The 12,173-nt window shown below is 50.0% G+C and overlaps 2 protein-coding genes across 2 annotated transcripts in view; one reads left to right on the forward strand and one right to left on the reverse strand.

The window, feature by feature from the left end:
* Positions 1–7,089, reverse strand: part of Pmar_PMAR010499 (kelch repeat protein, putative) — a gene marked incomplete at both ends in the record, with an annotated part of 8,475 nt that extends 1,386 nt beyond the window's left edge. Inside the window, 24 exons of the mRNA XM_002781561.1 lie at positions 3–369; positions 412–497; positions 1,281–1,453; positions 1,497–1,623; positions 1,677–1,769; positions 1,823–1,981; positions 2,031–2,164; positions 2,193–2,361; positions 2,413–2,532; positions 2,581–2,659; positions 2,708–2,798; positions 2,840–2,958; positions 3,127–3,196; positions 3,239–3,340; positions 3,404–3,500; positions 3,545–3,653; positions 3,822–3,873; positions 3,922–4,082; positions 4,132–4,241; positions 5,357–5,525; positions 5,953–6,060; positions 6,482–6,662; positions 6,707–6,850; positions 6,897–7,089. Of these exons, the coding sequence (XP_002781607.1) occupies positions 3–369; positions 412–497; positions 1,281–1,453; positions 1,497–1,623; positions 1,677–1,769; positions 1,823–1,981; positions 2,031–2,164; positions 2,193–2,361; positions 2,413–2,532; positions 2,581–2,659; positions 2,708–2,798; positions 2,840–2,958; positions 3,127–3,196; positions 3,239–3,340; positions 3,404–3,500; positions 3,545–3,653; positions 3,822–3,873; positions 3,922–4,082; positions 4,132–4,241; positions 5,357–5,525; positions 5,953–6,060; positions 6,482–6,662; positions 6,707–6,850; positions 6,897–7,089 (3,213 nt within the window). The remainder of the gene's footprint in view (positions 1–2; positions 370–411; positions 498–1,280; positions 1,454–1,496; positions 1,624–1,676; positions 1,770–1,822; positions 1,982–2,030; positions 2,165–2,192; positions 2,362–2,412; positions 2,533–2,580; positions 2,660–2,707; positions 2,799–2,839; positions 2,959–3,126; positions 3,197–3,238; positions 3,341–3,403; positions 3,501–3,544; positions 3,654–3,821; positions 3,874–3,921; positions 4,083–4,131; positions 4,242–5,356; positions 5,526–5,952; positions 6,061–6,481; positions 6,663–6,706; positions 6,851–6,896) is intronic.
* Positions 7,090–9,756: 2,667 nt separating this feature from the next.
* On the forward strand, positions 9,757–12,114 carry Pmar_PMAR010500 (hypothetical protein; the record flags this gene model as incomplete). Its single annotated transcript, XM_002781562.1, has 9 exons — positions 9,757–10,193; positions 10,240–10,785; positions 10,830–11,117; positions 11,171–11,271; positions 11,316–11,428; positions 11,474–11,524; positions 11,614–11,721; positions 11,770–11,825; positions 12,063–12,114. 9 exons carry the CDS (start codon positions 9,757–9,759, stop codon positions 12,112–12,114), a joined length of 1,752 nt encoding a protein of 583 aa, XP_002781608.1.
* Positions 12,115–12,173: the final 59 nt, after the last annotated feature.

Below are 12,173 nucleotides of genomic sequence, written 5' to 3' on the forward strand. Positions count from 1 at the left end.
ACTTGTGGAGGCTCTGATTCAGCAGCTTCCCTGACAGGGACACTAACACGGCCTTCATCGGTGGCAGAGGTGGGCCGCAGGGAGGAAGCGACCGTCGATATACCAACTTCGCAGAGTAGTGACCATGTGCTCGTATCATAGGCGAACTCGTACAGGTCACACTTGTTGGTGTACCCAAAGTGGGAGCCGCTACCACCAAAGACAAACATGGACCCCGCCAATTCATCTGAGGCCGCAGTGTGGGAGGCCCGTCCGCTGGGCTTGTCGCCATGGCCCTCGATCTTGGACCAGGCCAGGCTGTGCAGGTCCAGCTGGTAGAGGTCGTCGAAGCACTGCTGGCCATCGAAGCCACCGAAAATATAGAGGAACCTGGCCAGCTAACTTCAAGCGGGACCATCAGACTTTGCCTACCTCGATCGGTAGATGCACGCCGTGTGACCACTGCGGACCCTTGGGGTCTCTCCAACACAGTTGGTCAAAGGCTCCCAATACGGGTACTGTCGACTGTTGCTAACCACTGATGCATCCTGGTTACTGTCAGAGGGCGAGTCGGCCGCCGACTGGGCTACTTGGGGACCACACCGAGATGAATACAGCGCGGGAATGACAAAAACGGAGACTAAAATTAGACAGGCCACCTTCACATTGACTATAACACAACACCGCTCAACACCTTAGAGCAACAACGAGCAACACCATATCATGTAGCTTCAACAGCACCAATTTGAGTGCCCTCCTCGGCCAGAGCCTGCTCTCGCTTGGCCCTTCTGGCCTCTCTTCTTTTCCTCACCAACTCCTGCTGTTCCTCCTTCACCCTCACTCCCTCAGATGGGGCCGTTTCTGTTACCGCCGACGGGCCTCGACTGCCACCCTGTGTAAAGAGCACAGTAGTAGTAGTAGTAGTAGTAGTAGTAGTAGTAGTAGTAGTAGTAGTAGTAACGGAGTAGCGTATAGACCCACAGATAGCAATGACGCCTTCCTCATCCTATGCAGGGCCGTTGATGCCAGGAAGCTTGGACGGCTCGGTGCTACACCGTGGCATGAGATCATGTTGTAGTATGAAATTCACTCACCATGGCCTGAGGTTCTACCACTAGTACGTCGTTTTAGGCGGAGGGAGCTATTCAGACGACTTGACCGTCGCCTAAAACAATGATCTATATACACATAACGAGTGCTGGTGTCTACGAGGCCGCCGAGGACTCCAATGGAAAGAGTGGATAAGCTTGATTCAAGGGGCCGATGTCCACCTTGGGTATGTATGGGAAAAGCTCACCTACGACGAGGAAACTAATCTGGGTATGGAGAGCGTGCATACCCTGTAGGAAAGCTTGATAGTAGAGGCCCGTTTCCTTCATCTGATAGTGGAGTGGTACCCAGGCTCGGATGTGGTCCACTGGTGGTATCAACGTTTTGTTCGTTTGTAGGTCGAATGGGACCTCCGCCAGCATCCCTAAGGACCAGCAAATATTCAGTAATCTTCCATCGAACCCTACCCCTCAGCTCTGCTATCGAGAGCCCTCCAGCACTGTCCGTGTGCCTCATGACAGCTCTCTGGAAATGCCATACATCGACAGGGCCTCGTCCATGGTCATTCCAGATGTAAGAAGTGACCAACTGGACCTGACGACCACACCACCACCAAGTAGCACGCAAACGCACTTTGAAGAAGATACCAATTGCTTCTCGCAAGTGTCCTTGTCCACCGCCCCTTGGGGTCCTTGTTGCTCCTCATCGTCATCCTTAGTCTCATTAGCTGCCACTGCTGACTACAAACAACAACCCATGTTCGACCATCTGGGCCAGCCGAGGGTACACCAACCTGCATGAGCATGTTCAACTCATTAGCCTCAGCATTAGCCTTGGCGTCCTCGAGAAGACGAGACACTTTAGCGGCTTCTACAAAGAAGGCGCCCCCAGGGGCCGTATCGAACAACCACGAGACGAGGGAAACCGTGTTGGTAAGGAAGTCTGTGATTTCCTAAGACCATCGACCGTCATAATGAGGCCCCACCAAGCACAGTGCTGACCACAAGCCCATGAAGGTTGGTCTTGAGGGACATTAGGAGGATCCTGATGGCAATCCTGGGCAACGCTAGAGCCCTAGCAGAGAGTAGCACTCCTCGTAGTTGCCATAGAGGGGCGCTACGTGGTAGATCAACACCTGATATCAATGACATACATCAGCTCACCCGTAGCATTCGTACTGGCCCTCTCCCAAGTGGGCCCTCCAGCCTTGAGGACATCCACGAGATGCCGATAGATCGCAGCGGGGTCCTTCTCGACAGAGGCATTTAGTAGGCACTCAGATCGTATGACCAGCAGCCTCCAGTGCAAGTCCGATATCATAACATCTGGTACCTGACCATAGCCCCTCCCCCTAGCCGGTCCGTCCACCAACAACGAGCTTACATTAAGCATGAGTTTCTGCACGACGTTGGTCTGACTGGCTGCTGCCTGGTTGCCATTCTTCGTGGGATGCTTCCTCATAATCGACAAATTCATCATACCAGATTCGTCCTCGTCGATCATCTACCGCCAGGACATCCAGCCTGGTAGCCACCACCATGTCGAGCTTACTTGCATCAACAGTACCGCTTCCTGTGGTGATATCCTATCCCGGCCCTCGCTACTCCTCAGGAGACCACCGAGCTCACTCCTAGGCAACCGAACATGACCGACCGGCAATAGACACAACTATGGCCACCTATGGACCATCAAAGTGAGCTGCTGCTGTTGAGGTGGCGGCTTCTCCTCAGTGGCTTCTTTCCCCTTCCTCCTTAGGTCCGGCTTCTCACCTGTCCCACCGTGAAAAGAGTTGACCAGTGCCAAAACTAACTTTTGTTTTTCTCTTCAATCGAAGCATTCTTCGCAGTCACATACTCTGTGCACATGTCCAGCAGCCGGGCAGCCGTAGTCTCTATTTCAGTACCGAAACACTGCTCAACCAGTTCGAACCTGTCGAAGAGCCACTGCTAAATGCATAGGAAAAACGATGATACGAGAAATACACCAAGTCAGAACTTGCTAGGAAATAACGAGTCGTTACTCCCTACGACCGGCTCGTGGGAATTCGAAACGATGATGGTGATGATGATAAGAAACAGCCGCACACGGTAAGCTCACATGTCTCGGAAAGTCCCCATCGCCAACTGGTCATTCTCATCAAGCTCTGGCCCGTCCTCCTCGAGAGTATCTGCTATTGGTCCTTATGTAGAGTCTACCACCAGAGACCAACCTGTAGAGCATCCTTCCCGCTCTGCTATCTCCTCTCTTCTTTTCTTGATGCTGCTCACGAGTGTAGTGACGTTGTCGACCAGGCCTTGGTAAGACACTCTACCTAGGAAGCATACAACCCCGAATAGGAGCCAAGCTATGCTTGCAACAGTACTCCTACTACTACCATCTTCACCCTCCTCCGCTGCTGCCAATAAGGTCTTCACATCCCACCGTTTCAACCCTTCCATTGGACCCAGAGTAGCCTCCAGTATATCGGCTACCTGCTGAATTTAGTGACACTTCTGGAAGCTCCCTACTGTTGGACCTCTCTGTGGGTTAATGAGCCAATGCTGTCCTCATCTACGGCTTCGAACATGTGCTGGAATAGTTCATGAAGGTTGCCCGCGGCTGCCAGCTTGGGCGACTCTGGGTACCTGTTCGCCCAACCTAGACCCAGTGTTGGAGCAGGAATATATCTTCGCTTTCCTCAGCTGGCCATAGAAATTCGGCTGGGTGTAAAAAACGACGAGAAATTTTCCTCATTGTCACCAACACATATAGCTAACCATGTGGCCTTCACTAAAAGGGTCGTGAAATCTCACCTGGTCATTATAGAAAGCTCCGTTACTGTATTGCTGGTGTCCACGTCGAGTCCTGACCGAGCAGGCATATTAAGCCAGAGCACTCACCAAGGCCTACTACCCCAGGAAGACTGAGAGGAGCTGCTAGTAACAGAGGAGGTCTCGATTGCGGTCTCCTTAGATGCCTCCTGCACCGTAGGCTCATCGGGAAGACCATCGCCGTCGTTGGTGACTCTAGTGAGCTCAAAGGGCGTTCGAATGTCCAAGAAGGATCGAGTGAGCCTACGACCAACCCATACAGGTACGAAGAGAGGACCAACCCAACCCCTACGTTTTAGCCCGGATGGCACTGTCGAGGCGCTTGAGGTTGTCCACTGGTGTTGGGGTGTCTCGGCTCAGGACGAGATCATCATGTTCGAAGTGGTAAAACACTCCACCGACCTCACCCAGTTCTTCCATCACTACATAGAAGTACCTAAATTGACAACGAGTGGTGCGAACTACAGTGCGAATCAAAGAGCCATGCAAACTTCAGTCAGTTGAATTCCCACTATAGACTACGACACTGTTGCCAACCGCCATACTCAGCTCTCACGTACATGTTTCTAAATGTCTACAAATTGCCTCAAACGCCAAAAGAGATCTCAAAACCAGCAGTGTCCATCGCGGTTGAAACGGCATCGGGTCTTCAGCTTACACGTCAACGACCACAAGTGGTATCGGCTGAGATTTGGTCGGAGTGCTGAATTTAACACTAAACAATTCCTGCTTCGCTCCGCCTTCTATACGACTGCCCAAATACGTCATATGATACATATACCGATCGCTAGTGCCCCATCGCGCAATCTCCTCCTCCACTGCCACCCTGGCTGCTGCCTCCACCACTGCATTGGTGTTGACCATATACCGTATAGAGCTGACTAATACAGAGACCCCGACTCACTACCACCGAAACCCAAGAACGAGCCAATCACAGAGATGAGCAGTGAACATGTTTTTATAATTTTTCACCGGTGACGGTTGACAGGGTGTACACCATTCCATGTTCCCTGTGTGAGAAAATATGCACATGGTCAAATACATGTGTTGGTGGCAATATGAACATTCTGCAGAACTTTGGGGAATTCTCATCAGTTGCTGTACACTTCTACCCGAATTTTCATGTAAATTGCTGAGCCCAGCTGAGGAAAGCGCACATAAATTCCAACCCTGGAGACGGCAGACCCTGCTGCAAACACATACAGTGAGGACTTGGGAATTTTTCTGCCCAACCACCGGCATCATGTTGATCTATTCCTACCTAGTATTTCATCACTAATAAAATATTACCATTTTTTCATTAATAAATCGATCTCAAATTCTGGCACTGGTTTCTCGCATAGACCCGACCCTTTGACAACCCAACACGCTTGGGGTTAATAAAATGGCTCTTGTTCTCGTCGAAAGATGGTACCATCGGGAGACAGGCCAACCTCCCCTTCACAAACAGCATGCAAGAAGCCCATAAACCAGTCAGAGCTAAGGTCCTCCCATACACAGCCTAGTTCCGATATTACTTCACCAAATGGGACCTTCTGGGGCTGAGTGTCATCAGCAGAGGCGACCCAATGGCGAACACTATCCAATGCCTCCCTGCGGAGGTCGTGGGCCTTCAGAGTGCCGTCCTCATCCCGAGAGAGCTCCCCACTAGTGACCAACTCCTCAATGGCCATCGCGGCTACACACCTGATGATGAACACCACCGTAGTCGCGGTTGGTCAATTTCAACTCACACGAAGCGCTTGCATGGAAGCACTCCCGTAGAATTACTCAATGGTGGTCCCACCACTATCGAGCTCAGCTATGATTTTCGGTTGACCCATTTTCGGTCATTTTCTCCTATCTCCTTACATACTACGGGTATCATCTATTCTCAAATGGTTATTCCAAGTGCATTAAAGCACCCCAATTGAGATGTTCGTTGCAAAATAATACTCTACACAGTTGGCTGTCCCACCATCTAGCTCAACTGTATTTTTGTTGTTGATACCTTTCTCAGCTCTCCTTTCCGATCTCTATACATAATACGGATATTTTCCGTGTCCAGTTGTCATTCCAATTGCATGGAGGCGATCCGAATAGTAGTAGGTGGAAATTAGAGTAGTGATATTACTTCGATACACATTTCCCCGATAGCCGTATCGAGGTCCCATTCTCATCAAAAGGCACGTGGTATCGCGTATAGTTAGCCTCGAAGGCTCGCCTGAATTCCCTTATCTCGCTGGAGGAAGGGATAGTACCCTTGTGACGCCGCCAATCGATCAGCACCTGAAGACGACTTTTCAAAGAGTAGTACTGTAGTGGAGATCTACGCGAATGACCGTCCTATAGGCGGCAACAGCCGAGGCAAACGCTGGTGGGAGCCTCCTGGCACAGCCCGATACATAACAGGGGAAGTCGGGCCTCCGGTGGCATCGGCATGGGCATAGAGTATACCGCTGGCAGCTGATTGGGCCTAGCTGGATGACCTCTGCTGGTCGAGGGCAATTGCAGTGCTCTGAAAAGGCCACTATACGGCTGTGTCGTCCACATGGTCCATACTGGGCATGGAAACGTAGGACGAATGGAGCTCTAGTTTCACAAGGACACTTTACTGGGACTATCTCATTGGATGGAAACGAGCCACGGGTTGTCATTGTCACTGTGCACACAATAGCATACCGAAGATTCTAGTCTGGACAAGGTCCCACTCCTCCACCACATCAAGCCACCACTGAGCCTCTTGGTCCGGCAGATAGTCGTATATACCCTCTAGTGAGGTGATCCTGATCTGCAGTTTGTTCCGAAATGTCCTCAAATGTCCCTTCACCCCCACAACTCTACCTAATACCAGCTCACACAGTGACAGTGACAAGGATTGAACCCACATAGGAGCTCCGTGGCCTCGTCAGGGAGTTGCCTCCAAGCCTCGGCTGAGGACTCCCAAAGAACACAACTGAGTAACTCCCCGCTACCATCGTCAATGGACACCTCGACCAGTTTGGGTCCCCTACGAACTCCTACTATCATCCCTGAAGTACCCCCATTGGTACCAACAGAGGCGTTTGACGCAATTACCTCGTACGGCGACCTTCTCTGTGAGGATCGGCTGTTGCTCCTGGCCACTATAGGCTACACATAGAGAAGGGTGCCCCTTGGAAGCCTTGAGACTGCATGCCGGGGAGTGCAGTGTGCTGGCCAGACACTTTAGGTGAAAAGGAGCAGCCCTCTCGATTGGTATAGAGTCAAGCTGAATAGGCCTATTGGGCATGTTGGTGACCAAGTCCTCTAAAAACTACGTCGAAGCAGTTGGGAGATTCACTGCCATGAGTAGAGAGTTCACAGACTTGGACGAGTCTGATAAACACACGAAAGTTTCGAGCTACTACCAGTAACTTGGAACGCACATATAACCGATCTCACTCACTTGACTCCTCACAGAGATGACAACTCGTTCAGATGTGGAGTATTCGTGTTCTCATTGTGGTCCAGGGCGAGCGCGAATTACGATGGATGATTCGTCTGCGGTGAACTCGACATGAAATTTAAAAAGTTTCTAATCCTCAGTTGAAGCCATTCCTAGGGACCCATCACTGCGGATCAGCCTCAAGGCTTAGGCCGACGTAATACAACGCAATATTCGATTCTCACAGTCCCTACATAGTATTCTCGAGCATTTCCAAGGCGAGCGGTATACACAACGGAAGCGTGAAACTGTGGAAATACCGGCATGTTGCACGAAAGGTGACCTCCCACGATCCGTGTCTCCACTTCTGTACTAAACCACTTTCGTACTAAACGATGATAGGTGAGCGATTTATACCGGATCTGGACTTTTTCGCACGCAAACGATTAAGTTTTTTAGTGGGTAAAATATCCACTGTTGTACCAAATTCTGCACGTTTTTACTCACTTTATTTTTTCCGATAAAGAAATTTTTGACACCGGGTAAAACTTTACTTCCACTTCTGCACTAAATTTTTGGGATGCTTTTGCACGGGTTAAATTTTACGACTTGGGTTTTTTCACACGTCTTAAAACGACCTGCCTTCCGCTACTGTGAGTGAAGCCCTCACTGCGAGGAGAGCCGAGGACGTCCTGCGTCTAACGAAGAGTATACATGTCGCAATTTAACAAGTCTCAACGTATAACCTCATTCGGAATGAGGAATGAGTCATTCCTTGTAGACTACAAGGAATGACACCCTACACTTGTAGACTAAGTCTACAAGTGTAGACTCCTAAATTATGTCGTAATTATTACAGACCGTTGTGCGCTCCAGCGCAGTGTACGGAGACTCATGAACCATTATACGGTTTCCCGGTGTTTGTACTTGACTGTATTACTCTGTTATTACTGTTATTGTATTGTGCGCCGTGACACCGGTGGCGTCACGTATTTCTGCATGCGTGCTGAGGCCTTACTCGGGCACTTGCCCAGTGCTCTTAAAGGTTAGACTAAGGACAGGAGTGAGTTAAGCTTCTGATTCTTACTGGCCTGGGACTTAGGCTACAGCTTAAGTTAGTACACTGTGTTGAGGTTTACTAGCCGCTAGTGGTTATACTTCGTACGTCAAGTAACGTAGTCAAAGGTATGGTTTCGGAAATCATCAATAGATTAGGCATTATGTTCACTAGTGACTGTGGTTTTGATACATAGCGGCAAGAGTTCTGATGAGGATGCAGACATAGCTAGTTGGGTCACCCAACTTGGGTGATCAATGAACGCTTATCTTCGTCGTCCGATATTAAGGAAATATTTGTGGAATATTTAATTGACAACTACACTCTGAGAACTCTCATAAAAGCTTTAAACTCAGGTATTGAATTCCCCTTCAGGTGAGAATAACATGCTAGCTAGCGCGGGAAAGATTTCCGGAAACCTGCTAAGTTCTTTCCTAGTAATGCATGTAGCCCAATGGTATCTCGTACTAGCTTCATCGAACACCGAAAGACGAAACCGCTGGCGGTTAAAAACAACCACAGTAAGTCTAGCAATAACAAGAACTCCGCATAAATTACTCCCGTAACTCTGCTGTTGGACCGAAGCATTAAGTACACGTTTTGAACCATACAGCTGGCGTAGGGCTTGTACAAAAAACCCGAAGACGGGACCGACATATTCATACTGTCCATGAAATTCACCTGACCATCCACAACGGCAGATGCGGCATAGTGCCCACATGTGGGATCCAGAACGGGTTGAAGATAGAGCTCACGGCCTTTCAGGATGCTATCAGGGACCCGCGAGAAGCCGAAGTGAGTTTTTCCCACCAATACGCCTCGAGCAGCTGTAACCCCACCCTGCCGACAGAGCATAGCCATCCACATATCCACAATGTCATCAGGAATAGTACTTCCTTGAGTCAGGAGCTCTGCTTTGTTTTCGACCGTGACGGAGAGCTATTCGATCAACTATTTGCTATTTTTGGTCTAAGGCGAGCGCTATTTCATTTGGTTCAGAAGTGGTTTGACAGTGTTACAAGGTCAATCAACTGGGTCAAATTTTCCACAAAAGGAACGATTTTAGCACAGAAGTGGTTCGCGGAGCGAAGCGCTTCCCAAAGGGAAGTTTTCAAAATAGGGGCGAGCGCTACTTGATCTGGTTCAAAAGTGGATTGGTACAAAAGTGGCGTAATCCAATGATCGAAATAGGACTTTCTCATCCAACAGTTTTCTCTGCTCACAGAAAGTGCACTATTAGCCACATGAGCTTGTGAAGTCCGGGGTGAAATCAGTTACCCTAGTGTGGTCACTCACTGAGGTTTACAGTGTAGACTCCTATGGACTGGCATTTTCCTATCAGTTGCATTATTGCTGTAGAGTTGCTATGAGTCTAAGATTCGTCCTTAAACTCGACTATAGAGGAGAGTGCGTCCGGGTGAGGCCGGAGCCACAATACTGCAAAAGATTCACCCACATCTTGGAGTAATCACAACATGTATCTACCCTCACATCATTTCCATTATACCAGGTACATTAGAGAGGCCTGGCCAGAGCTGGCCAAGACAGAAGACTTTGGAGTCTACTACTACGACGAAGCTGGTGACCGTTGCACGCTGAATGAGAGGACCTTCCCCGACTGCATTATGCTGCTAGAGGAACGCAATGCTAATAAGGACGCTGAAGAACTACCGGTTCTCAAGCTGACCATCGAGCGCTCTCATGGGCGTCGCTCTCTGGCCACACCTTTGCCCAGACCGCCACATGTTATGGAGGAGACTTCTAGACGGGTCGAACAGAGAATCGGCTGGCGTTTGAGAAATCACTGCGAGCCGGTCACTAAGGGCGGCCTCGAGGGTATGCAGGCTAAGCCAGTGGTCCACTATGGGTTCATATGCGATGGATGCGAGATGGACCCTCTGATTGGTGATAGGTAAGCAGGAGTGCTCAAGTGAGAACTGCATAGGACTGTTTTTCAGGTATAAGTGCAACTACTGTGAAGACTTTGACTTTTGTTCGAAGTGTTTCGACAAGAGACTTACATTGGGCCACAACCCTTTCCATGGCTTTACGTGCTACAAGTACCCAAGAAGGCCTGTGGGCTGCTGTGCCTCGACACAGTTCACCGCGACCAACAGTGGCTCCGATAAGGATACTATGACGCCGACTTATCCACTTGAGGAAAAGTCTGTTGGGGATGCCCTTGTTACGCCTCCGACCAAGTCTGTTGGGACCCTACCAGAGCGCCAGGCTACTCGAGATGAGAGCGTCCAGTGGGCTGATATGCAGCATTGCGCCTTCGCTGGCCCTTGGGGTTCTATGGACATCTTTGTAGATGGTCCCACTATAGGAGATGGTCCCTCTATGGCTGCTAAAGTGGCTCAGGCTTGTACTGCCGCCACTGCGGCGTTGACCCAGCAGCCAAGTGCCCCTGTAGTGAAAGGGGACAACTCCACTGTGGATGCTGGAATCAACTGGGGCATTGAATGCGATCTCTGTGGGAAGCTACCTATTGTTGGTCCGAGGTGGGCATACCCCTGAACTGCGTATGAGATGGTTAATTCACCAGGTACAAGTGTACGATCTGTCCAGACTACGACCTCTGTGAGAAGTGTTACGGATTCACAAGCCCGTCCAAGTCTCATGAGCATCCCAAGGACTCTTTCCGCAAGCTGAGCCCTCAGGAGACCATCGATATACGCAAGAACCCGGAGATCTGGGCGGCAAGGTGTCAGCCGCCCGAGGGGGCTCCGACAGTTGCAGTTCCTACTGAGGCCATGGCTGAAGAACCGGAGGCTTGCAGTGAACCAACGTTCGGGCCAATTGTATTGATCCCTTCGGAGCCTGAACCAGCTGGGTAAGTCAAGCTTCCAGAGTGTCGGGGTTATTAGAATATTCGTTGGGCTGTAGGGCTGTGGATAGTACTCATGACAACCGCTCTGCTATGGAGTCAGAGATAGACGAGGAAATAGAAATGGAGGAGCCTCCAGTAGTGAGCACTGATGATGACAGTAGTAGTGGTAGAAAGCGGCGAAGGAGCATGGTCTGGTGACAGGCAACTCTTCGGCGTCGGAGTCGTCCTCGGAGAGCTGGATGGACCTTGGAGAAATGGACAACATTGAGGACGATATCTTGTTCGTTGGCACTCCACGTTCTGAGCAGTTCCAAGTAGGCCGCCTGAGTTTTGTGGATCAGCTCTCATGGCAATTCCAGGTTACTGAATCTGTCGAGGGGCACATGCTGGATGATGATGCTGCGGCTGAGGTAAGATGATCTCGATTCGGATTGTATATATTTTATGGTCGTACACAGGACAGTAGTGTGATGGGATTTCCTGACCAATACCCGATCAGGTCCATAGGACTAAGGATAGCTCTATAGCCAGAGATAGGCTTGTCGAGGCGTTGGTAGAGCATGAAGTGGTCGAGGACAGAGCGAGAGCTGATTTGTTGATCAACCAGGTAGAGGACATCTGCTCAGCGCCGGTTCGAGGCGTGGTCCTTTTATAGATAACCTCGAGTGAGGAGCTCCGAGGAATGCTGAGGTCACTCCTGAGCGAGACCCAGTAATGGTGTCGTCTTAAGACGGTGAAAAAATCTAGTCTGAAGTAGCTAGCAGCAGCCAGAGCTTCCATGCAGTGGTTGCTGTTGTTATTATGGTGAACATTTCTGCATTTCTGAGTGGAGGTGGAGGCGGCAAGTTGAGAGTATTAGTATCATCGTTCACTTTCCCATTTCATCTTATAGAAGTTGTCAATTCCTTTTGTTGCATTTTGATAGTATGTGTAGCGGTGATATGCTAGAGAGAGCGTCAATATGACTGATGGCTCCCTCGAGCCTGCGGTCCATGATTGAACCTACATATCTATTTTGGCCGCTGCTGGCTCGCGTTCTGTCAATACTCGGCGTATCGA

The sequence above is a fragment of the Perkinsus marinus genome (genome assembly GCF_000006405.1).
Source record: "Perkinsus marinus ATCC 50983 genomic scaffold scf_1104296941818, whole genome shotgun sequence".
In the NCBI taxonomy this organism is placed as follows: Eukaryota; Perkinsozoa; order Perkinsida; family Perkinsidae; genus Perkinsus; species Perkinsus marinus.